At 39.8% G+C, this 26,662-nt stretch overlaps 1 protein-coding gene across 1 annotated transcript; it reads left to right on the top strand.

The window, feature by feature from the left end:
• The first annotated feature begins 485 nt into the window (after window positions 1-485).
• Window positions 486-25,082, top strand: LOC100245730 (transcriptional repressor ILP1). Its single transcript, XM_059737948.1, has 6 exons — window positions 486-1,799; window positions 10,742-10,909; window positions 21,062-21,738; window positions 22,075-22,357; window positions 22,491-22,780; window positions 24,369-25,082. The coding sequence occupies exons 1-6, from the start codon at window positions 603-605 to the stop codon at window positions 24,559-24,561; spliced, it is 2,808 nt and encodes a 935-aa protein (XP_059593931.1). The 5' UTR covers window positions 486-602; the 3' UTR covers window positions 24,562-25,082.
• Window positions 25,083-26,662: the final 1,580 nt, after the last annotated feature.

Raw genomic sequence — 26,662 nt, 5'->3', positions numbered from 1 at the left:
CATAAAAAAAATGTCACATTGAATTAAGTCTTAAAAGGGCCCTAAAAGTTATAATTTTGTGTTCAAATAAGTCATTTTGACCCAAATTCAAGTATTAAAATCATATTTTTATTGTTATGAAGTTTATTCGTTTTTTCCTTATATTTTTTTTAAACTTGTATTTTAGTGTTTTTTATTTTATCCATTTTTTTTTAATTTAATTTAATTTTTAATAATTTGATGTATATGAAGTGTAAAATTGTGATGATACTATTCATTAATAAGCTACATTAGCAAGCGCAAATTTTGAAATTTTGATTTGTTTGCTGGAATAATGACATTATGAATTTATGAGGTATATTACAAATTTCAATTAGCAGATCTAAGTACGATAATTTGAAAGATCGACTGCCAAATACATTTTGCCATGACACAAAGCCCAGTCAAACACCAGAATAGCCTGGCCCAATACAAAAGCCCAACTCAAATAGTGGGAAAGGCGGCCTTTTTGAGCCCTAGAAGGCTAGAAGCCTAGAGGCTAGAACTCGCATCTCTCTGAATGGAATCAAGGAAGGAAGGAAACCAGTCCGAGGAGCCGCTGTAATCACAATCCACCATCGACCATGAGCAGCAGACCCAGAAACTTCCGTCGCCGTGCCGATGACGATGACAACGACGATACCAACGGCGACGGCCCTCCTTTAATCAAACCTACCTCGAAACCCTCTACAACCACCGCGACCACCGCTGCCGCCGCCAAGCCGAAGAAGCCTCCGAAGCTCCTCAGCTTCGCCGACGACGAAGAAAATGAATCCCCATCTCGTTCCTCCTCTCGCTCCACCCAACCCCCATCTCGCCCCTCCAAGACATCCTCTCGCTTCACCAAACTCTCCTCATCGTCCTCCCACAAAATCACCACCACCAAGGACCGCCTCACCCCCTCCTCCGCCTCTCTCCCCTCCAATGTCCAACCCCAAGCTGGCACCTACACCAAAGAAGCCCTTCGTGAACTCCAAAAGAACACCAGAACCCTAGCCAGCTCTCGTCCCGCTTCCTCCGAACCCAAACCCTCACTCGAACCGGTCATCGTCTTGAAAGGCCTTGTCAAACCCATCTCGGCTGCCGAGGATGCCGTGATCGACGAAGAAAATGTCGAGGAGGAACCAGAAAGCAAAGACAAGGGAGGGAGGTCATTTAAGAAGGATAAGGAGGATACCGAAACCCGATTAGCTTCGATGGGAATTGGGAAGGGTAGGGATTCGATTCCCGATCAAGCTACAATCAACGCTATTCGAGCCAAGAGGGAGCGGCTCCGGCAGTCACGGGCGGCCGCCCCAGATTATATCTCATTGGACGGAGGGAGTAATCATGGGGCGGCGGAGGGGTTGAGCGATGAGGAGCCGGAGTTTCAGGGGCGAATTGCGATGTTTGGGGAGAAGCCTGAGAGTGGGAAAAAGGGCGTCTTTGAGGACGTGGACGAGAGGGGAATGGAAGGGGGGTTTAAGAAGGATGCACATGATAGTGATGACGAGGAAGAGGAGAAAATTTGGGAAGAAGAGCAATTCAGGAAGGGGTTGGGGAAGAGGATGGATGATGGGTCTAGTAGGGTGGTGAGTAGTAGTGTGCCTGTGGTTCAGAAAGTTCAGCAACAAAAGTTCATGTATTCTTCTGTAACTGCATATACCTCAGTGCCAGGTGTATCTGCTCCTTTAAACATAGGGGGTGCGGTTGGGCCACTGCCTGGTTTTGATGCAATGTCGTTATCTCAGCAGGCTGAGCTTGCTAAGAAAGCGTTGCATGAGAACTTGAGGAGGCTTAAGGTATGAGATTTTATTTTTGTGGCTGAATTGAACTATATGAATTTAAATCCGTAGATGTACACTATTTTCTTTCGTTTTTCATAAATGTGAAAATATGTGGAAGTTCGGATATTATGAATTTATTGCAAACAATTATGATTGTGGAAAAGGGTGCCTTTCTATGATTTTCTTCATTAATTTGTTGTTTAATTCATCCTATCAGTAGAATACCAAGGCTGGTTCCTGGAAGGCTCTCATGCATAAGTAGCCTTTTAGCATTTGATTTTATCTTCCTCTCTCCAAATTCTTATCCTATAGTTACTCTGGAACATAGAATGAACGTCTTTTAATAAAAATTTTACATGGAAAAATGCCAAATCCTGGTAAATGCAACGTCAACAGAGGTTCTCATGGATTAAACTAAAGAACTACCCAAAACCTCCAAAAAGAAAACCAAAGATGGGGTTTTAGGGCAACAAAGGAATAGCAAACAAAAAATTATTTCATTGAGTTAGACAATGGGTGACTGATCTAAAAAATTCTTTGTTCATTTGCTTTTATATGTGCCAAATGATCCCAAAGGAAACAATTTACAAATAGTTCTGCAAACTACATTTCAAATTTTCTACTACCACCCATTGAATAGTTCCATCGTAGTTCTAGGCAAAACCATATAAGCCCTCATCAACAAGAATAGATAATTCCACAGCGTCTGAATGAATGCTATGAGACAAGATGATTAACTTATTCCTCTATCATTTTGTGCATCAAATATCTATTTGGGATCGATAGCCCCCTATTCATCAATCGGTCCATGATGATCCTTTTATTTGTCACTGCAGTCCATACAAAGAAAGGCACTCTGGAGGGTGCACAATAGTCAAACTATTTAAAATGGATATGATGCTTCCTCCTCCATAGTTGGTCCATTAAAAAGACTTTTGAGTTCTTGTAAAAAAACTATGATGGATCACATTCCATTAAGACTTATACGAATCTCCAAAATCCTTGGTCTATCAGTGTAGATACAAAAGCTCTGTGTGGGTGGTGGAGAAAACTTTGTGAGCCTTGTTTCAGAAGCAGAAGAAAAGTTTTCCCCTTGTACCTGGTGTACCCTGGATTATTTTTGATGTACATTAATTAGATAACAGGATTTATCACATAGCTGTGCTCCCTTGTAAGATGCAATGAGAGGGGGAAGGTGTTGGTTTGCGATTGAGTCGAAGACGTTTGAGGTTTTAGTAGAGGAAGTTAGAGGGAAGATACGAGGTACCATTGTGGAAAGGAGCAGAGGTTTCTCTTCCTGGATCAGATTTGGGGTGACAAGTTTGAGAAAGTTTTTGGAAGGTTTTGAAGAATGCTGTAGGGAGGAAAGGAAAGAAAGATTAGATAAAGTGTGGGAGGAAGAAGGTAGAAAGTTTAAAGTGGAAAGACGCGAAAATGGGTCGGGGAGATTCATCCTCTGTTCTGTGATTGACGTAGAGGCTAAGAGGTTTTGTGTAGTTGTCCCCAAAGGAAAGGGTTTGATAGGAGGATGGGCCTTGTTTGCTGAGAAACGTAGGGGTTTAGGGGTAGTAACATTTGAGGATATGAAGGTGGAAGAAGTTCATCGAGGTGAATCAAAGCCGAAAGAGGTGGCAATAGAGAAAATGGATGGAAGATACCAAGAAAAGAAGGTGCAGAGTACGAAGAAGACTTTTGTGGAAGTGACTAAGGAGCAAGCTGGAAGGCAAGGTGAAGGAGAAGCTTTATGGCTTCAAGTTGGAGGGAGAGGGTTGAGTGACAGGAAGGAAGGATTGGGTTGGTGCCTTGTTGGAAGTTGGGGTGCTGGATTAGTGGGGGATTCGGAGTTGCAGTCGGTCAGAGAATGGGGGGTGCACAGTTGGAATATAAGAAACGGATTGAAGGTGAAGAGTATGGGAGGTCCCTTCATGTTGCTGGAATTCGAAGATGAAAATGAGGCAGAGAGAACACTAAAGAGGGGGACACGAAGATTTAATGACAAAGTGTTGCATTTAGAGAGATGGAGCGTGGAGGCAGGATGCTCAAAGGTAGGAAGCCTAGTTGAAAATGTCTGGGTAAGAGTGGTGGGACTCCCGCTTCATTGTTGGAGTGAAAAAGTTTTTAAGAGAGTAGGGGACTGTTGTGGAGGCTTTGTGGAGGTGGATAGAGAAACAAAGAATTATTCTCAGATCCAGTGGGCCAGAATTTTGGTAAAGAAGAGGGGTAATTTATTTCCGGGAACTATGCACTTAGTGGTAGACGATTACTGCTATGATTTACAGCTGTGGTGGGAGAGGCTACCATGGTTTTCAAAGGTGTTGCCGATGAAGAAGATGACAGGGGGGGAGAAGGAGAAGGCAAGGGAAGAATGGGAAGTGGGCTCACGCGCGGAGAGTAGGAGTAGCAAAAGGAAAGAAAGTTGGCGTGTTGCAGAGGATGTGGGGGCAGACCCAGCCAGAAAAGATGGAGGGGAAGAAAAGCCTGTTGAAGATGGGAAGTCTGGTACAGTTGCAGCTTTTTCAGTCGTAGGGAAGAAGTATGGAAGAAAAGGGAAAGGAATGGTGGGCTTAAATGAAGGGGTTATTGAGCCCAACAGTGAAGGCTCTCAAGACCAGCTGGACTGGGCTTCAAAAGTGAAGAAAAAGCCCAATGGACCGCGGGACTGCTGGGAAGAGGGGCAGTCCAGTGGAGTTTCAGGGCGGGCCTACAGTGCTGGCCATTTAAATTCCTTTTGGGTTGGGCCGGATAGGGAGGAGTGCAGGCCCAATATGGTTATGAGAGAAGGACAGTCTTTTGAGGCCTTGTGGGCTGGCACTTCTTTTAGGCCCACAAAGGGAAGTATTTTAAAAGAAGCTAGGGCTTCTTTAGGACAATCGCGTTCAGAGATTTGGTTCGAAGAAGAACTCTTGCCCAGCGGGATGCCGTCTGCAGCGGAGAGAAGCGAGAAACAAAGGGCTTCCCTTGCGGACGAGTGGCTGATGGAGGAAAATTCTAGGTACTCCAATCTTGAGCCCTCTGCGATGTGCTTTTGGGGGGGACGGGTCTCTTCTTCTTCTACTCTCTCTGGGGGAAAGGGGGTTGTGATTGAGATGGATGAAAGGTGCGGTAATGACGCTGTGGAGGAGGAAAGTGAAGGGAAGTTAAACTTTACTCCGTTGAGAGTGTGTCCGGCGGAAGTAAGGGACGATCAGATGGGAGTGGGGGTTTCTTTTATGTTGGAAGAGGGGAGAGGCGAAGGGGTTGAGAAAGAAGGAGACGACGAGGAGAGTTGGAGGTATAGTTGTTTGGCAAGATTTTGTCAGTGTTTGGGAATGCCTTCGGAAGGCTTTGAAAGGGAGATATTGCAACTCCTCAATAAAATTAGGGAAAGAAGGGATTGTTCTGAGAGGGTTACAGGAAAAAAGAGGAAAGGTAAGGGACTTTCGAGATTTGATCGTGAATTAAAGAAACTTGAGTGGTCGGTGAATTATGGAGGAATTGTAGAGGATCGGGGCCATCAAGAGTTTGGTAGATGAAGCTAAGGATTCTGTCGTGGAATGTAAGGGGGGCAAACGACAAGGAAAAGAGAAGGGTGATAAAGGATGTGATTAAATCACAGAAGGTTGACCTAGTGTGTATTCAGGAAACAAAAATCCAGGAGATGTCAAATGGGTCGGTCAAAAGCCTTGGGGTTGGAAGATGTTTGGAATGGGGGTCTTTAAATTCTAGGGGGACGGCTGGGGGGGTGTTGGTGTTTTGGGATAACAGGGTATTGCAATTAGAGGAGATGGAAGTGGGCAAATTTACAGTCTCTTGTCGTTTTAAGAGCTGTGAGGATGGGTTTTGTTGGTGTTTCACAGGAGTTTATGGGCCCACAGCAAAAGCAGAGAGAGAGGATTTTTGGAGTGAGCTGGGGGCAATAAAAGGGTTATGGAATGAGCCGTGGTGCATTGCAGGAGACTTCAATATGATTAGATTTCCATCTGAGAGGAGCAGAGGAGGCCGTTTAACCTAGGCAATGAGGAGATTTTCAGAGGTGATTGAGGAGTTAGAATTAAGGGATTTGCCACTTCAAGGGGGGGTGTTCACGTGGTGTGGTGGTCTCAATAATCGATCAAAATCAAGAATTGATTGATTTTTCATTTATGAGGATTGGGAAACTCATTTTCAAGGGGCCATCCAAACTGTCTTGGCTAGGCCTATCTCTGACCATGCCCCGATTCTTCTGGATGGGGGAGGAATGAGGAGAGGACCCATGCCTTTTAGATTTGAGAACATGTGGCTGAAAAGTGAGGGCTTTAAAGAGGTAATGAGACAGTGGTGGGAGGGGATTCAAGTGAATGGATCGGCTAGTTTCATATTGACTGAAAAACTGAAGGCCTTAAAACCGCTGTTAAGAAGTTGGAATAAAGAGGTTTTTGGACAGATTGATTTAGAGAAACAGAAAGCATGGAACTTAATAGAGTATTGGGACAAGGAAGAAATGGTTCGTTCTCTGTCAATAGAAGAAGAAGAAGTTAGGAAGGAGGCAAGGGAGTTATATAAGAAGTGGGCTCTATTGGAAGAAGTATCATGGAGGCAAAAGTCTAGGGAAATTTGGCTAAAAGAGGGGGACAGAAACACCAAGTTTTTTCATAAAATGGCAAATGCTCATAGAAGGAGGAAGCAACTGAATAGAATAAAGGTGAATGAGAGGTGTTTTACTGAGGAGAGTGAAATCAAAGAGGAGGTTGGCAGAAATTTCCAAGAACTGTTGACAGACTCGGGTGATTGGAAGCCTAGCATTGAAGGGCTAAACTTTGAGAGGCTGGAAGAGAGGGAGGTAGAGAGGCTGGAGCAGCCATTTTCAGAGGAGGAGGTCTTTGAAGTGCTGAAAGGCTGTTGCGGTGAGAAAGCACTAGGGCCGGACGGCTTCTCAATGGCCTTTTGGCAGTTTGCTTGGGATTTTGTGAAGGTGGAGGTCTTGAATTTGTTCAGACAGTTTTATGAGACGGGGAGATTTGTTAGAAGCATGAATGCAACCTTCTTAGTTTTGATTCCCAAGAAAGGGGGGGCTGAGGACTTAAAGAACTTTAGGCCAATAAGTTTGGTGGGAGGGCTTTACAAATGGTTAGCTAAGGTGTTGGCTAACAGGTTAAAAGGAGTGTTAGCTAAAGTGATATCTTTATCTCAAAATGCTTTTGTGGAGGGGCGGCAGATTATGGACGCAGTTCTGATCGCTAATCAGGCAATAGATTCCATCCTGAAAAATAATAGAGGGGCAATAATGTGCAAATTAGATATAGAGAAAGCTTATGACCATGTGGATTGGAAATTTTTGATAGCGGTAATGGGGAAAATGGGATTTGGAGGTAGGTGGTGTAATTGGATAAAATGGTGCTTATCCACTGTCAGATTTTCAGTTCTGGTGAATGGCAGTCCAACGGGTTTTTTCCAGAGCTCGAGGGGGATAAGGCAAGGAGACCCCTTCTCGCCTTATTTATTCGTAATAGTGATGGAGGCTTTCAGTTGTTTGATGAAAAGAGCAGTTAATGGTGGTTTTTTGACGCCTTGTTTGGTTTGGGGAAGAAGGGGCGAAGGGGTCCAAATTACACATTTGTTGTTTGCTGATGACACGTTGGTCTTTTGTGAAGCTAAAGAGGATCAGTTGACACACCTATGCTGCTTGCTAATGTGGTTTGAGGCTTTGTCAGGGTTAAAAGTGAATATGGAAAAGAGTGAATTGATTCCAGTTGGTAGAGTTGAAAATGTGGGAGAGTTAGCTGATGAATTTGGTTATAAGGTGGGAAACTTACCATCCACCTACCTAGGAATGCCTTTAGGTGCTCCTTTTAAATCTAGTGGTGTTTGGGATGGAATAGAGGAAAGATTCAAAAGGAGATTGGCTATGTGGAAGCGACAATACATTTCAAAAGGAGGAAGGATTACCTTAATTCGGAGTACTTTGTCCAACTTGCCAATCTATTTCATGTCCATCTTCCAAATTCCAAGGGCGGTTAGAATAAGACTGGAAAGATACAAAGAGATTTTCTGTGGGGAGGAGGCGCTCTTGAGCAGAAACCTCACTTAGTAAGGTGGTCGATTGTGTGTGATGATAAAGGTAAAGGAGGGTTGAGGGTAAAGAGTCTTGGGTTGTTCAATAAGGCTCTCCTCGGAAAGTGGGCATGGTGTTTTGCTAACGAGAAAACGGCCTTATGGAATCAGGTGATTAGAAGGAAGTATGGGGAGGAGAAAGGAGGATGGAGATCTTGTGAGATTAGGGAGGCTTATGGGGTTGGTTTGTGGAAAGCTATAAATAAGGTGGGACAATTTGTAACCCCTTTCTTTGGCTATGAGGTGGGGGATGGTAAGAATGTGAGGTTTTGGAAAGATAAGTGGTGTGGTACCAGCCCTTTAAGCGAGACTTTCCCTTCTTTATTTTCCATAGCAACGTCAAAAGAGGCATGGGTAAATGAAGTGTGGACAGCCGAGGGGGATAGGAGGGGAAGTTGGACTCCTACTTTCAATAGGCCGTTTAATGATTGGGAATTGGAAGAAGTGGGAAGGTTACTTAGGTGTTTGGAAGGAAAGATGGTGAGGGTGGATGAGGAGGACATGGTGAGATGGGTGGAATCAAAGGATGGGGTTTTTTCGGTAAAGTCCTTGTATAGGACAATGCAGCCGGTGTCGTCAGCTTGGTTTCCTTCAAAGATTATTTGGATGTCTTATGCTCAACCCAAGATAAGCTTCTTTGTGTGGGAGGCGTCGTGGGGTAGAGTCCTAACTTTGGACCGTCTGCAAAAGAGGGGTTGGGCTTTGGCAAATAGGTGCTTTTTTTGCCAAAAGCGCGGGGAGTTGATTGACCACCTCCTCCTTCATTGTTATAGAACAAGGGAGGTGTGGACCTTGCTTCTCTCTTTTTTTGGAGTCTCTTGGGTTTTTCCGCGTTCGGTTAAGGAAACTCTAATAGGTTGGAGAGGTTCCCTTATGGGCAAGAAGAGGAAGGTGACGTGACTTTTGGGACCGTTATGCTTGTTTTGGGTCATTTGGAAGGCTAGAAATTCAATTGCTTTTGAGGACGGGGTGCTATCTATACAAAAGCTGAAAATTTCCTTTGTGTATTTGCTATGGTCGGAAACCAAAGTGTGGATAAAAGATGGTCCTTCGACCTTATTAGATTTTATGGATTGGGTGTGCATGTATTAAGGAAGAGGGTTTTTTGTGCTTTCATAGAGGGGTGGGTTCTTTTGTAAGGGGGTGAGTCGTTTTTTCTATACTGTAACTATTTGAGTCGCTTCTTTAGCGTCTCTTTTTCAATACATATATCACTTACTGATAAAAAAAAAATACGAATCTCGAGTGTCACATTTCTGACTAAACCTTTGCAGAATATAGCTTCTCAAAAAATGGCATGACCTCCTCTAACTACCAATTACGAAAATGTTTCCCAAAATGAAAATATCCTTTGTCCACCCTAGGTGGTTTGCTCCTTGAGCCTTCTAGTTAGTTCTACTTTCAATAGAATAACACTTGTTGGTGAAGTTATACATAAAAGTAGGTTCTATGCTTTTCAATGATTTTGTTGATTGGCTAGGTTCTTGCTAAGGGAGAAAGTTTTTCTTTTTTTTTGTTGTGTTCTCTCTTTTTTGGTTATGCCATTTGATGCCTGTTGGATATGTCCTATGTACTTTGATGCGTTGTATCTTTGGTGCTTGTTTATAAAATCTTATTATTTGTCCAAAAAAAAAAAAACTTGGAAACTGCTACTACAGAGCTACATCCCCATCCAACATGTTTTTGATGGATAAATAATGTAAGATCCTTGAATTCATGCAAAACAATAACTATCCTATTATGAATCAAACTTTATGCTTGACATTTTGCAGATTCATTTCAAATCAAACTCTTATATCCTTTTATCTTCAAGAGTTTGAAATAAATCAACCCTTGTACAAACTCCTTATTAGAATTGTCTTCGACCCTCTCTTTTTATGTCGAGATGATAGATTCTTAACCTCTCATATGGATTTATACTATTAAGAGGGTAGAGACCAATCCAAAGATAGTGATTGATAGAGTGGGTGGTTCCATCAACCTACTCTCAAAAGATGTGAAGGAGTCTATGACCAAATATCTTTATACTGGGTATTTAAAATAAAGATAAAATATAATCTATAATTTATTTTTTTTTTGATTGGTAAAATATAATCTATAAATTACTATTAGACTACTACTATCTAGTCTTCTCAAAACTTACCGTGTTTACCATACACATCTTCAAACCCAACTGTTAAAAGATGAATCTGTTCATTTTGGTTAGCTTCTCCTGACTTTCTTATGCTATCAATGGCCATATTCACTGCCATAATCCAAGAACCACTCCCTTAATGAACTTTTTGTTTCTGTACAAGACCTTCAAAGACATTTTCCTAGGATGGCTTTATTTATCAATGAGGTGTGTCTGCTCCTAAGCTCACTTCTCCCCTGAGGTGTGCAAATAACTCCAGTTCACTGAATGGATTTGAAGTCCACACCAAATTTCCTCCAAAGGAAGTACCTTTCTAACTGTCCAACCCAGTAACGCCTGTCTCTGAAATCTTAAAAAGAGACGATGTATGTTAAAAATCTTCCAAGATTACACCAAATCAAGCCACCTCCCCCACCTTGGAGATACATTGTATCTTCCAATCAGTATCATTTGCCCTTCCATTGATCACATCCCTAACTGCCTGGGCTTTTAAAAAGGAGAACTAGCATCCTCATAGTGCATTATGTAAAAATGGAGAAAAAAACTGAGATGAGTAGCATGTTCATAGTGCATTTTTTTTATGGGTTAGCATGTTCATAGTGCATTATCTTGCCATTTTTAGACTGCTTGAGTATGTATCTATATATATGCAAGAGTGTATCTTTGTGTGTGTGTGTAGTGTAATGTACTGTTTTACATATTTCAATTGAATGAGCTTGTATGTAACAATGTACTTTAATATTGTTCTTATCAGGAGTCTCATGGCAGAACCATGTCATCACTGACTAGAACTGATGAAAATTTGTCTTCCTCACTGTCGAATATCACTACTCTTGAGAAGTCTCTTACTGCTGCCGGTGAGAAGTTCATCTTTATGCAAAAGCTTCGTGACTTTGTTTCTGTTATATGTGACTTTTTGCAGGTATGGATTTATCTAATTACATGGCATGTGTTTCTGTGTTCTTTTGTAATCCTCCTTGTTTGCTCATCAAACTAACATAGATAACTATGTTTCTTGTTATGTCTTCTATAAATCTCTCTCTCTCGCGTGTGTGTGCATGCGCATGTGCCCACACACGCACACACACAAAACACTGAAAATCTCTATGAAAATTGTTATCCTTTTGTTCATGTCAAAGTTAGTGCTTTAGTCTCAAAAGTACCAAAAGATAAATGACGCTCTGGTTTTAAAATTTCAGTTACTATTTATTCCATTGACTCTTTTAGCAAAGTAAGTACTTGAAAAATCAAATTTATCGGATGACCTTTTGTATCTTTTCATCCATTCTTGTTAGATTTTGCCATTTTCATAGGATGATCTTTTTTCTTTTTAGTTGTATAAGCAAATTTTATACGACTTATACTGTGGTAAAGTTGCCCTGAAGAGAGGCTTCATGGACAGAAAAGGGAAAGTAACTAGGACTCCCAATTGATTCTCATACAAGAGTAAGATGCTTTCTTCTACCTTCATTCCCTGTAGTGGTGCACTAATGGGAGAACTCATGTTGCATTGTGTTGAAGCCTTGCTGACCAGTTATCACTGAGAAGAAAAAGCTGTGTTGCAATCGATTGGAAGGTGAAGACTAGATTTGAAAGGATTTAGGACATTTTTTGTGGGAAGGAGGTCAGTAGAGAATAAGATTCACTTGGTGAGTGGTCCATTGTTTATGCTGAAAATTTTGTCTGCCTGGGGTTTGGGTGTCATGAGGCTTGATCCTCTCAATGAAGCTTAATTAGGAAATGACTATGAAGATTCACTACAGAGAAAGATAGCTTCTGGAAAAAGGTGAGTTGTGTGGAAGTACGGGGAATTGGAGGGGGGTAGTGTTGACAGGAAAGGGAAACTTATGAATCAAGCTGATGGAAAGCCATTAGAAAGGGTAGGGGTGATGTTTTCATTAGGACAAGATTTGCCATCAATAGTGGTCTTAGGGTCAAACTTTGGCAAGATCCTTGGTGTTGTGAGAACATTTTAAACGTTCAGTTGTCAAGTTGCTTCAATCTTGCAAGCAATAGAGAGGTTCCGGTGGAACATTTTTGGGATGAGAATTGTTGGAATCCTAGGTTTATAAGGATCTTTTTGGATAAAATGTTGTTGGGAGGTGGACTGCTTGCTGCAACTGCTGAACCCATTTCTTGTTTATATTGACTTGAAGGATATATTGGTTTGCAAGATTTATAAGAAGGCTTCCTTCTTCATTATAACATATTACTTGTCTCTGGTCCTTGTTGAAACCACTTCATTCCCAGCTAAGATGATTTTGAATTCAAAAGCACCCTTCAAGGCCTTCTTTTGAGTGTTTATTTGTTTGTTTGTTTTGTTTTTTTTGGTTTGGGAAGCAACTTGAGAGAAAGTTCTGACTGATGACCATTTTAGGAGAAGAGGGTGAGGTATGGTAAATGGGTGTTGCCTTTGCAATGACAGTAGTGAGTCCACGGATCACATCCTCATCCATTATGAATTGATATCTAGGTTATGGTCTTTGGTGACTTCCTTGCTAGGTGTTCCCCTAGTCAAGTAGAGATGTTGTCCTGAGTTGGCATGGTGAATGGGAATCAAGTGCAAGGTAATGTGGGCACTGATTCCTTAATCTCTTTTGGATCATTTGGAAAGAGCCTAATATAAGAACCTTTGAATATGTGAAGCTTTCATGCTTGGTGATGAAGGATTTACTTCTGACTTTGTTTATATGGTCAGACAGGGATTTGGATCCTACTTGTGTCTTTTTGGACTTTGATGGTATTATGGGGATTGACTAGCTTGGTAGTAGTTTTGCTTTTGTTTTCTGTTTTTATTTTTTTTTGGGTGCGCTGCCTTGTATATGTTGTATGTACATGGGATGTAGCCCCGTCTCCCCCCAACATCCCCCAAGAAAGAAAAAAGGAAAAATTGTAATCAAAGATATACTTTTGGTTAAATTTAGAGAAACAGAACATTTTCTAGGTGTTCTCTGTTTACATGTGTAAGAGTTGTTATCTGCCTATCATAGCAGTTTGATGAGTTTCCTCTTGAGGTCAAGTAGAATTAAAGGACATAGCTGATTCATAATTTAAACCTACATATTGTGGGCATGTGCAATGACCTTGGGGTCGGGTATATTTAGAGACTCATTCTTTGTCCTTGTTTGACTTTATAGAATGGCTTTTGTCTAGATAGAAGAAAGGTTTTTCTTTTTGGCCTAGCTCCTTGGGCGTTGCTTGTATACTTCGTGTGTACTCTTTTTGCCTTTCTAGGCTTTTATAATACATCCTCTTATTTGCCTATCAAAAAAAAAAAATTCTGGATCTACAGTCCTTGTATCATATTTCATGCTAGCATTCCATCCAGACGAATCTTCATTCTCTGAATATAACATATATAATTAGAAACAACATTTCCATTTCATCATAATAAAAAAGTACAAGGAAATGAGCTGCACTTCATATAGAGACAAAACATCAAGAAGGCTGCCAAAAGTGTGCCAATATCGATCAATAGTCATACAGAAGTAAAATTCTCAAGGATGCAAGGATATCATTACAAAATCTTTTATACTAGAAGTACTTCACTTAGCCAATGAATTTGCTTAGTAGTTTGTTGAGCATTGTATCCCAGATAAAGGAGCATCCCAACCTAGTAGACAATGTAAGATCTTATGTAAAATGGATACAATTTCAAAGGCCCCATTTCCCTTTGGAAAGTCCAGGAACTAACTATGGGTGAATTACTGAGGTCCAAGGAGCCTGCCTGGATCTGGCCTTCCAAAAGTGTTACTAGCTCAACTCTATATCCAGACCCGATCTAGTTTTCTTTGAGGGAGCTTTAGACACAACTGCACTTTGATTGTGAAATACTCAACCAATTCCTATCGGGCCTGGGATATGCAAAGAACAACAAACAAAATTAAGTTACTCATTAGGTGTGGAACCCACTCACCTTACGCCTCCATGAGCCTCATCCTCATGCAACAAGTGGATATCCAATCTGATATTCTCATGCTTAATGGGATTCTGAAAACATTTTTTTTTTTTGGATAGGTCTGAAATATCCATAAGGAAGCAAAGTAGTAGATCAAATCCCATAAAGCCTCCATCAAGCTCCATCCCATCTCAAATATTATGGCATTCTTCTCAAGCCTGAGTGCCCAAAGTGAAATGAGAATAGCCATACCTGATTAAACCCTGCTCTTAATGCTGCCACCAAAACCCAATGTGCCATCACCATCATATCCAAGATCCATCTGGAGGACCTCAATCTTACCTGCCAAGACTGAAAAGTCTATCGCACAAATGCATCAACTCTTTGGTAGTGTAGAAGATGATGATGATTTTCATTGTTCAATCGCATTACAGAGTGTTTAGGGCTGGGGGGCACATCAAACAAAGATCAGGATTGAGGGCACTATAAGGTTTGCTCAGTTGCTATAGTTGGTTTTTTTTTTTTTTGATAAGCAACAAAAGCAGCTATATTAAAGTTGCTTTACTTGGTGTTAACCTTCTATTATTGGTATTAACCTTTCTATTAGGCACTAGCTAAGCAAAAACCTTGACCTTAGGTAGGAGCTTTGATTTTTCAAATGAAATTAGCCTTCAGAAAAAATATAGGCTCCTTTGATTTGGTTAGAACCGAAAAGAAGGAAACAAAGGAAAATAAACGAGAGGGTGTTAAAACCAAATTCTGATTCAGGAAAAGTTGGTGACAACAGGCAGAAAGCATAATCGAAGATAGGTCATCGCTTTCGTTGGGAGGGAAATAAAAATTCCAAGATGTGGGAGAATCGATCTAGACAGAGAGAAATAGTAGAATTTTTAGACCTGACAAGCAAATACAAGTTGGGTAATCGAGGTCACAAGTGTTGATCACCACTTCCTGTCGAGTTCTTGTACCATCCCCAACTGAAATCCATAACCCTGAATAAATCTGGCATACTAGCAATTGCTTTCCAAGGGCAATCATGACAGAGTGTTGCTTGGTTCCTTTATTTTTTAATAAATGTTTAATTCTCTTGTTGCTCATGCAAGCAGTGCACTTGATTCATATGGGCCTTCGCCATTTTGGGTGTTTTCTACCGCTCTGGTCGTTTTTCTATCATTGTGATACGATCTTTCTGTTTTGACACAATGAGCTTTTATTTACCAGCAAGTATATAGGGCTTTTGTGGTGGCAAAATTGCTCTGGAGAATGGGTTAACGTGGATATAAAAGAGTGAGAATAAGGACTCCCAATTATCACCATGTTCTTTCTCCTTCATGCAATTTGGTGATGCTGATGCCTGGAGTACTCGTGTTAATATTAGCTGAATCTAAACAGTGGTTACAGGGCATGGAATGGGGTGTTGAACATTTACTGTGCAAGCACAACAATTTTGTGGTTATAAACAAGGTTTTCAAAAGTGTTTTTTAGGTGCACCTTGGGGCTAGGCGTGGCAAAAATGCCTTGAGGCGTTGAAGAAAAAACGGAACTCCAGAAAGGATTGAGGGATATGCCTCTGTGGGTCTCTGAAACTCAAGTGGCCATGTTAAAAAAAATAAATGAATAAAAAATTGAAGATGACATCAACATTTTAACCCAACAATCCCACGGAGAGTGAGTGTGATCTGAGAATAGAGAAGAAAAAGGAAGAAAAAGGAAGAAAAACCCCTGACCTTAGATCTGTGAAACCCTTACCTCATGATTGCGACTTCTCACTCTGACAACACCCTCTCACTTCGGCAGCACTCCATCTGTCTCATCTTGGCAATCAGCGCCTTCTATGTCTCACCTCTTTTTTTTTTTTTCTTTTTTATCAGATTCTCTGTCTCACCTCTTCCCTTCTTCCTTTATCCTTTCTACTTTCTTCTCAATCCATGCCTTCACCACCACAATCAGTATTGTTTTTGTTTTTTTGGGCAAAACCAAGACATTGTTTTATTGTTTTTACATCTCCACCACCATACCTTCTCCACCATGGCCACATTTTTACATCTTGTTTTATTGTTTTTAGTTTGACCACTATGAGTGCTTACCTCCCCTTACTAGCATGTCCAATTTCTATTTTCTCACCTTTCATCATCCTTTTTTCCATTTTTTTTTTCTAATGGAAAGTTGTAAAATTATATAAATAATCAGGTCTTTATATTTATCTTAATGATTGGTTATGCTAATATTTAATTTTTAAAAATTTTATTATTAAAATTTTATACTTTTATGTTCTAAAATAATTATGTAATTTATGTAAAATTCTTTCTGTAATTTATTGAGTATTATATTTTTACATATTTATTAATTATAAAAACTACGCCTTAACGGCGTTAACGCTTCGAGGCTTATGCCTTAACACATTGCCTCATGGGAAAAAAAAACAACTTGCATTATACTTTTGCTTTTAAAAACTTTGGTCATAAACATACCAATAGTTCTAAACTTAGAACAATATAGATTTTCTAGGCATTTCTGCCTATTTTATTTACGAGCACTGATCCTATGTGCTAGCCTCATCAGCTTGATCAGTAGTCTGTATTATATTGGTTGACGTCAAACAAAACTAAAACAGAGATAGCTGACTCAATTTCAGTCAATATTTTTGAAATAAATTATTTATCAAAACTAAAATAATAATAATAATTTTATTCTTAATTTAAGACAAAATATCGTGGAGATTTGCAGTAAACCTGAAATGAAACATTCGTAGCCTCAGTGGCTTGATCAGTAGTCTGTGTTATATTGGTTGACGTCAAGCAAAATGATTTTTTTTTTTTTTTGATAAGTAAAAGAAGTATATTAAACGAAAAGAGGAAACACCAAAAACCGGTGCCCTCTAGGTATACAGGGAGTATACACACCACCTTCCCTAACTAGGAGCCTAACCAGTCTACAAAACTTACAAGAGAAGAATGACTCTTTGCTAGGGAACCCCTGACCCAAAACCAAAGATTACATACAAAAGAATATTTCAACCTTTGAAGCGAAAGGTCCTCATCCCCAAACGCTAACCTATTTCTCTCCTTCCAAACTGACCAAAAAATACATAAAGGCACCATCTGCCAAGCCTTCTTGCATCTTTTTCCCACAAACCCTCCATTCCACCCAAGAAGGGTTGTCTTCACTGTACACGAAAGAGTCCAAGATATTCCAAAAAGAGAGAAAAGGAGGTTCCATAGGACCTGCGTCTTGACACAATACAGTAAAAGATGATCCACTGTTTCTTCTTCAGATAGACAGAGGAAGCACCTGTTTGCCAAAGAGAACCCCCTCCTTTGAAGTTGCTCCTGTGTTAAAACTTTACCCCAAGAAGCCTCCCAAGCAAAGAAAGCTACCTTGGGAGACACTCTTGCCCTCCAAATTCTTTCACTAGGGAACAAAGAAAGCCCCCCCCCCCCCCCCCCCGGCTCCATCATAGAATAAAGGGATCTAACAGAGAAAGCCCCATTATTTGAAGCTGTCCATATCACTCTATCTTCCTCCTCCCTTTGAACCCTGAAAGCTTGGATCTTCTGCAACAACCGCTCCACCAAATCAATCTCCCAATCATTAAACGCCCTTGCAAAGAGAGGAGTCCAACCAATCCCATCACCAACAGGATTCCACACCTCCGAAACCCAAGCAGTCTTCGACATGGACATGGAAAAAAGAGATGGGAAGGACTCACAAAGAGGCCCATCACCACACCACTTGTCTTTCCAAAATTTCACTCTTTGCCCATTACCCAAATGGAAAACTACCCTGCCATCAAACAACCCCCACTTCTTCCTAATTGCTTTCCAAAGACCAACTCCGTTTCTTCCCATCACATCCCGAGTACACTAGCCCCCCTCCTCTACGCCATACTTGAGGCTAATTACACTCCTCCACAACGCATCTCTCTCATTAGCAAACCTCCAATTCCACTTACACAAAAGGGCGTTATTCATCAAAGATAAATTTCTCACCCCTAGTCCCCCTTTTCTTTTCTCCAAGCATACCAAGTTCCATCTTACAAGGTGAGGTTTATGGGCTAAAGTTCCCCCACCCCACAGAAAATCCCTCTGAATTTTCTTCAATCTCAACCTCACTTTTCTAGGCAAATGAAAGAGAGACATCAAATAAATAGGCATACTGGACATAGTGCTTCTAATTAGGGTGAGTCTTCCCCCTTTAGATATGCACTGCCTCTTCCACATAACAAGCCTTCTACGAAAACGCTCTTCAACCCCATCCCACACCGCCAAAGAGTTGAAAGCTGCCCCAAGGGGCATTCCCAAATAACTAGAAGGGATCCCTCCCACTTTACACCCCAACTCCAAAGCCAAACCCTCTATATTCAGCACCCTTCCAACCGAGATCATCTCACTCTTCTCTAAGTTGATCCTCAAACCCGAGCACGCCTCAAACCACATGAGAAGCCAACTTAGATAAGTCATCTCGTCTGAAGACTCCTCACAAAAAACCAACGTATCATCCGCAAACAACAAATGCGATATATGCATCCCCTCACCCCTCCTACCACTCACCTTCCACCCAGATAAGTAACCCCCACTAATAGCCCTTCTCATCATACTACTAAAAACCTCCATGGCGATCACAAACAAATAAGGGGAAAGGGGGTCTCCTTGTCTTAGCCCCCTCGTGCTTTGGAAAAAACCGGAAGGAGACCCATTAACTAACACGGAGAATTTCACTGTGGAGATACACCAATCAATCCACTTTATCCATCTCTCGCCAAACCCCATCTCTTTAAGGACAACCAGCAAAAAGCTCCAGCTAACACGGTCATAAGCCTTCTCTATATCCAACTTGCATAACACCCCTCCCACATTGTCTTTCAATCTTGAGTCCACAGCCTCGTTTGCAATCAGCATTGCATCCAAAATCTGTCTACCCTCCACAAAGGCATTTTGAGACTCTGAGATCACTTCCCCCAACACCTTTTTAATTCTATTGGCCAACACCTTGGCCAGCAACTTGTAGAGGCTGCCAACAAGGCTGATGGGCCTGAAATCTTTCAAATCTTCAGTTCCTCCCCTCTTTGGGACTAGAACAAGGAATGTTGCATTTAGAGATTTTACAAATCTGCCCCTCTCGTGAAATTCCTTGAAAAAGCCCATTATTTCAACCTTTACTAAATCCCAACTGAACAACCAGAAGGCCATGGTGAAGCCATCCGGGCCGGGGGCTTTATCCTTGCCAAGATCTGAAAGTGCCGCGAACACCTCCCTTTCCGTAAAGGGAATTTCCAGCCCCTCAACCTCACAGCTGTCTAATCTTATGAAGGGCAGCCCCTCAACACCAAGACGCCACCCCCCTTCTTCAGTATACAGATTTTTAAAAGCACCCACCACACTATTTTTTAAATCTAACTCCTCCGTATGCCAACAATCATCCACTTTCAACCTAGACAACCAATTCCTTCTGCTATGCGCGTTTGCCATCCTATGAAAGAATTTAGTATTATTGTCCCCCTCCTTCAACCACAATTCCCTTGATCTCTGTCTCCAAGAAATTTCTTCCCTCAACACCCATGTCTTATAAGCCTCCTTAGCCTCCTTCCTTGCTTCACAATCCTCCAAACTCAGAGTTGAATGATTCTCCACTGCATCCCAGTACACCACCTGGCTAAGAGCTTCTCTCTTCTTAGTCTCAATTACCCCAAAAACTTCTTTATTCCAAGTCTTTAAAAGCCCTTTTAAGGCTCTTAATTTTGCATCCAAAACAAAGCTAAAAGACCCAGTAAAAGTTAAACTGCCCCACCACCTCTTCATCTGATCCATGAACCCCCTTTCCTCCAGCCACATATTCTCAAATCTGAAAGGTGACGGACCCCTCTTCAAACCTCCACCTTCAAGTAGGATAGGATAATGATCAGAAACTGGTCTAGCAAGAATCCCCTGCATGGCTCCATTGAACATTCTGTCCCACTCATCTGTAACTAAGAACCTGTCGAGCCTAGATTGAGACTGATTGTTTAACCCCCCTCGCCAAGTAAAGAGACCCCCCTATAAGGGGTAGTCCCTTAGCTCCAAATCCTCTACCACTTCAGTAAATCTCCTCATTGATGCAGATAACTCACCCCCCCTACTGCGCTCTTCCAGGTATCTGATCATGTTAAAGTCTCCCCCCACACATCAAGGATCTCTCCATAACCCTTTTATTGACCCAAGCTCCTCCCAAAAAACCTCTCTGTCCCTTCTGCACACCGGCCCATAAACTCCGGTGAAAACCCACCTCATCCCATCTATACAATTCTTGAACAGACAAGACACTGAAAACATCCCTTCTTCCACCTCCAACAAATCAATCACTCTGTTGTCCCAAAACACCAGAACACCTCCAGCTGCCCCCTTAGAGTTAATTGCTCTCCAATCAATATGTCTTCCCACCCCAAGGCTGCGAACAATCCCCGTACTCATATCCTTGATTTTAGTCTCCTGCAAGCACACCACGTCTCTCTAGCATGTCATGGAGATTTGCAGTAAACCTGAAATGAAACATTGGTAGCCTCAGCAGCTTGATCAGTAGTCTGTATTATATTGGTTGACGTCGAGCAAAACTAAAAGGGAGGTAGCTGATTGCATTTCAGTCAATATGTTTGAAGTAAATTATTTGTCTATCAAAATGATGACGATGATGATGATGATGATAATTTAAGTTTATATATTGCTGAGATTTGCAGTAAACCTGAAATGAAACATTGGATTGATCTGTTACTGTTTTGTTCTTTTGAATAGAGCAAACAAAACCTAATGGGAACAATATTGATACCTCTTCAATCTATCAAAAAAAATATATATATTGATACCTCTTCATGGTCCTCTTGATTGAGCTGCTACACCTCTACTTTTAGGTCATATTGGCTTATATCAACATGAATGTTATGCTTGAATTGTCAATGCTTGAGTTAAATTGCATTCCTTTTTTTATAATTTATGAGGGCTTATGTCAGATATTTTATGTCCATATTGTCATTGATCCTTAGTTTTCCTAACCCAATATGCCTAAATAGCATGCTCTTGGTCCCTCAATTTTTAATAGATTTTGATGTTTTATTCGCCTTTTCTTATGTGCCCTTCTCAAGTTCCTAGAAATAGGCAGTGCCTTTGACTCATGCTAATCAGTCTCATATTGTAACTTCCCTTTCAGCATAAAGCTCCTTTTATTGAGGAACTTGAAGAGCAGATGCAGAAGCTTCATGAAGAGCGTGCATCAGCTATCTTAGAAAGGAGAGCTGCTGATAATGATGAGATGATGGAAATACAAGCATCTGTTGATGCTGCAATGTCAGTTTTCACTAAAAGTGGTTCTAATGAGGCAATGGTTGCTGCTGCCAGAACTGCAGCTCAGGCTGCATCTGCTGCCATGAGAGAACAAACAAATCTACCAGTGAAGCTAGATGAATATGGTAGAGACATAAACCTGCAAAAATGCATGGATAAGAATAGGAGATCTGAGGCTCGACAACGTAAGAGAGATAGATGGGATGCTAAAAGAATGACATTCTTAGAGAATGAAAGTTCCCATCAGAAAATAGAAGGAGAATCAAGCACTGATGAGAGTGATAGTGAGACTACAGCATACCAGTCAAACCGTGATTTGTTGCTTCAGACTGCTGAACAAATTTTCGGTGATGCAGCCGAGGAATATTCTCAACTTTCAGCCGTGAAAGAAAGAATTGAAAGATGGAAGAAACAGTACTCGTCAAGCTACCGAGATGCTTATATGTCTCTAAGTGTACCTGCTATCTTCTCTCCATATGTGAGATTGGAGCTCCTAAAATGGGACCCACTTTATGAAGAAGCAGATTTTGATGATATGAAATGGTAAGTACTACAAATTTAGTGATGTACACTTAGGTCGATCAAGATATCTTGAACTTCATTTAATACTTGATTCTTTGCATAAGGGCAACATACTTGGTTAGGTCATTTGAATACTTGTCTATAAGTTAATCCACTGATATACATATGTGTGTGTGTGTGTGTGTGCGTTAATTATCAAAAAAAAAAAAAAATGTGTATGTGTGTGCGTGTTTTCTTTTTCTTTTTCTTTTTTTTTAATTATTTTCCATTTTTACACTTACATATATGGTTGTTTGCTTCTTCTATCCACCATTTGATGCTATTCTCTTTGCTACTTTCTTTTTTTGGTGGGTACAGGCACTCATTGCTTTTCAATTATGGTTTGTCTGAAGATGGAAATGATTTCAGCCCTGATGATGCTGATGCTAACCTTGTTCCTGAACTGGTGGAAAGGGTTGCACTTCCCATTTTGCATCATGAACTTGCTCACTGCTGGGATATTTTCAGTACCAGAGAGACAAAGAATGCTGTTTCTGCAACAAACTTGGTTATTAGGTACATCCCAGCTTCCAGCGAGGCTCTAGGGGAATTATTAGCTGTTGTCCACAAGCGTCTTTACAAGGCTCTCACTAATTTTATGGTATATATTTCACACCTCTATTATATTTTTCTAAATTTTTTACAGTTATTTGATTTTGCCAATGCAGGAAGCTATAGCAGATTATTACTTTTTTAGCTTTGGTATCGTTTCTCTTATGTTTTCCTGCTCATAGGTACCACCATGGAACATACTTGTAATGAAGGCTGTGCCAAATGCAGCACGAGTTGCAGCATATAGGTTTGGCATGTCTATTCGTTTGATGAGGAACATCTGCTTGTGGAAAGATATCCTTGCATTGCCAGTTTTGGAGAAGCTTGTACTTGATCAGCTTTTGAGTGGACAAGTTCTTCCTCATATTGAAAACATTGCATCTGATGTTCATGATGCAATCACAAGAACAGAAAGGATCATCTCTTCTTTATCTGGGGTGTGGGCAGGTCCAAGTGTCACAGGGGAGCGCAGGTACAGTAATTGTGATACTCCATGCTGCACATGTCCTAAGTTATCTTGCTTCTGTTTTTGTTGCATTCTAGTATTCTCCAGATCTTGGATCACTTTCATAGGTTAATTTGCTTACATTTTAAAACTCCAATTTGGTCCTCTGCCTCTTTTTAATGTGTGCAAAAATCTTTCTTTAAGATGAGTTTTAGTTATAGCCTGCCCACATGCATGCGGATGTATCTTCAATAGCGTAAAGGCAATTCAGCTTGAAATGTCTTGGATTAGCATCATCAGTCTAATTTTCCATTTTGTATTAATTCCTTTTTAATTTTTGTATTTTTTTTCCAATTATTTTATTTAAGCTTCCACTTTTTTGAACGGCAATTTAGTGTCAGCAGAGTGCAACTTTATGTTTTATATTATTTTAGTACTCATCATTGAGAATTACCTCTGCTTCCTTTTTGCTCTCTGGATTTCAAAATATTTGACTTTGTTTCTGTTCATTCCTCCCTATTCTGTGTCAGCTACTTGAGCAAGAGTGACAATCAAACTAAAGTGTTTTAAATAGCATTTGAAGGCAAACCCATCACCACCATAAATAGGCTATTAAAGAAAATCGGGTTCATTACACTCATGGTATAGAATTGGTTCTAGGATTTCATGCAATGCTCATTGGAATTTTCTGAATTATTTCTGATTTGACCATCATTTTCTGTAATATCTCCACTGCTTATGGTTTCCATGTGGCACCTGAAGGAAGGAGCCATGTTTCTTTGCTTGGTTCTGTATTGTTTATAATTATAACAGTCAAGCATGATATTAGTTTGATTTTATTGATGACTATTGTACTCACTGCTCCATACTGAGCATATCATAAGGTCTCATAAGATAGTGGGGTGCTCACCATGAGGCTCCACATTCCAGCTATCTCATAGAGTCCTGGACTGCAATGATCATCTTGCAGTTTTACACAAGAAATAGAAATGGATGTAAGTGTTCATACAAAAGGCTAGAGCACAAAAGGGCAAAAAAGGAAACCGAGTCTGAAGCTTTTATTTCTTCCCACACTAATAAGACTTATTTAAGAGGGAAAAAATGGAAAAATGAATGCTGATATCATATGAAGAATGGAAAAGAAAAGTGAGAATGTTGAGGCTGAGAAAATGTACGGAATATAGGGATCTTAGTGTTAATGAATTCTGTTTATGCTGTCATCATCATCATTGCTGCCTTAATTTGTTTGATCTCTCTCTCCTTTACAGTGAAATCTTTAGGAGCATTTTTTTTTTGTCAGCACACACTGGGATGATGCAAATTCACAAATATGGGGCATGCACCTACATATATATCTTCCAAACTTATGTTGTTCATTATTTATTGCTATTGTCATCATTGTGATTAATTTAGATCTTCCCTCCCTTATAATATAGGGCCTGAACAATTTTGATCTCTGTTTGAAGCATTTATTTTGGCAATGAATATAATATATTGCCATCTTTCTCTTTCGAGTGTTGGAAACAGTTTGTGTGTGATAATTAAAGAAGATTTTTTTGTAGATTAACACATGACATTATCTTGATAATTTTTATTGCAAAAATAAATTGTGCAGCAACAAGTTGCAACCTCTGGTGGATTATGTTCTGAGACTTGGGAAGAGGCTGGAGAAAAGGCATTTGCCAGGCGTGACTGAGAGTGACACTAGCAGACTTGCCCGTCGATTAAAAAGGATGTTGGTTGAGCTCAATGAGTATGACAAGGCCAGGGATATATCTAGAACTTTCCATCTCAAAGAGGCACTCTAAAATAAGAGATGTTGGAGAGCTTAATGAATAGGAAAATGGCATGGGAAGATCCAAAACCTCTCGTCTCCAGCAGGTGCTGCCAAAGGAAAGATGTTGGTTCAGCTGGCCAGATATGTTAGTCTCCATTATGGGAGGATAATTTTTTACCCACTAGAATCCAATGAGGATAATTTCTTGAGGATGTGTCACTCACCAATGCCGTGCTGCAACATAGTTCACTTCCCTGCCAACTTCCCCCCATCAAAATAGGGGATTTGTTTTTTTTTTTTTTTCAAAATTAATTTTGTTCTAAGCTGCATGTCATAGTTAGATGCAGTAGCTAGAGTTGTCTAGGTGGTACACGGATGGATGCTTAGGCAACTCTTAGTTCGTGACATGTAGCTTCAAATGGATCTAAATTTAATCTTGTAAAATTTTTGTTTGAGCGGTCAATGTTTCTTTTGATAGTTGAAAGTTTCAACCGTGTAACTAAGTAAAGATGCATCAGTGCCTTCTGAAATCAAAATTTTATTGATTAAACATGTATGATGCTCAATGTACTAGTGAATATTGTTGTGTGGTGGCAGTTGATTGGATTGGATATATTCCTCCTCAAAAGCATGCTGTGAACTGCGTTCTTCTCTTGTCCATCTTTGGCCTTTCTCGTTGTGTTCTTCTCTTACTTACAAGAAAGAGACTGGATCATGTCTTTGGGAATGGCCAGCCATTGACCATCATTGGTGCGAGAAGCGTGGATTACAGTTGAAACTAATAAATAAGAATTCCACTAGCTAAAATTACTGTGTTGATGTTTAGGACTTCGATTCAACTAGCTAAAATTAATTGCACTAATTTCCTTAGGGAAAAAAAAAAGGAACGAAGAAAGAGGTGGAGCCGACAGCTGCAAGTGGGGCGAATTTGAAGCTCAAGCAGAGCATGTGCGTAGATGATCCAATGAATTTGTACCAGGCTCGGAACACGACGTGCCACGAGTCAGACGCATAATAATGTTCCTGTGCCCCGTCAAAAACGAAAAAACATTCCTACCATTTCTGGTTTTATAAGAAATGAACAGAACATAGTATGAAAACATTAAACAATACCAGGATTCTATTTGTCTTACTGTCTCGTCTCTCACTTTATCTAAGCATATCTTTTACAAATTTTTTATTACTCAAAACTCTTCCTCCTTCATTCTACTGTCAGTAACCACTTCAACACGATTTTTTTTTTTTTTGTCTGTTTCAATTCTTCCCCTTTAAAGCTCCTTCCTTGTCTAGTGTTTATTTCTTTTATTTTTATTTATTTATGAAATCCCGTGAATAAGTATTTATTCATTTAATGTATTTTTTTAACAGCTCATAAGACATAAAGGTATTTATGTGAAAAATCATCGACATGGTCTCCCAAAAGATTTTGCGGATGTAAAAAATAAAAGGGAGATATATAGAGATTTATTCGGTTGATACTTTGAGGGGATGCAAATCTCTTTCATGAATATAAAGATAAGAGTTTGAAGGTTTTAAGAATAATGACTTAAATGTTTATACCTATTGAAATTACTTTTCGATTAAGCACATATGAAAAAATCTAGTCAACTAATTTAAAAAAAAAAAAAAAAGAATGATTTCATATTTTAAATTAAAAAAGATTCAAAAAGAATTTCCTTTTAAAAAATTCTTAATTTGAATTTCTTAAAAGATTTAAAAAGATTCTCTTTTTAAAATTCTTTATTTATTTATTTTTCAAATTAATTTTATTATTTGGAAAGATTTTTCTTTTTAAATTCTGAATTTAAAATTTCCTTCTAAATTAATTTTATTTCTAATTTTCATAAATCCACTTCATGTATTGTGATATATGGATTAAATGAAGTCTAAGGTTACCTGTGGTTTTTAAGAAAATTAAGGGAAAGAAGGTAAAAGAGAAAAAAGTCAAATGAAAGGAAAAATAAAATATAAATTTAAAATTAATAAATTATTTTTATATACTACTTCAAATTAATTTCATTTATTTTATAACTCTTTCATATAAAAATTAAAGAATTTGAAAATCTATAAATTTTTAATTAATTATAATCATATTGTATTATATTGTATTTTTTAATATTTTTCATAATTCA

This window comes from Vitis vinifera, chromosome 1, assembly GCF_030704535.1.
Source record: "Vitis vinifera cultivar Pinot Noir 40024 chromosome 1, ASM3070453v1".
Lineage (NCBI taxonomy): Eukaryota > Viridiplantae > Streptophyta > Magnoliopsida > Vitales > Vitaceae > Vitis > Vitis vinifera.
This window is presented reverse-complemented; position numbering and strand designations above follow the sequence as displayed.

What these genes read in the sequence shown, in the direction of transcription:
- LOC100245730 (XM_059737948.1), top strand. Translation starts at nt 603, where the DNA reads ATGAGCAGCAGACCCAGAAACTTCCGTCGCCGTGCCGATGACGATGAC. An exon ending in AGAACTTGAGGAGGCTTAAG is followed by an intron (nt 1,800 to 10,741) that starts GTATGAGATTTT and finishes TGTTCTTATCAG; the next exon opens with GAGTCTCATGGCAGAACCAT. An exon ending in TTATATGTGACTTTTTGCAG is followed by an intron (nt 10,910 to 21,061) that starts GTATGGATTTAT and finishes CTTCCCTTTCAG; the next exon opens with CATAAAGCTCCTTTTATTGA.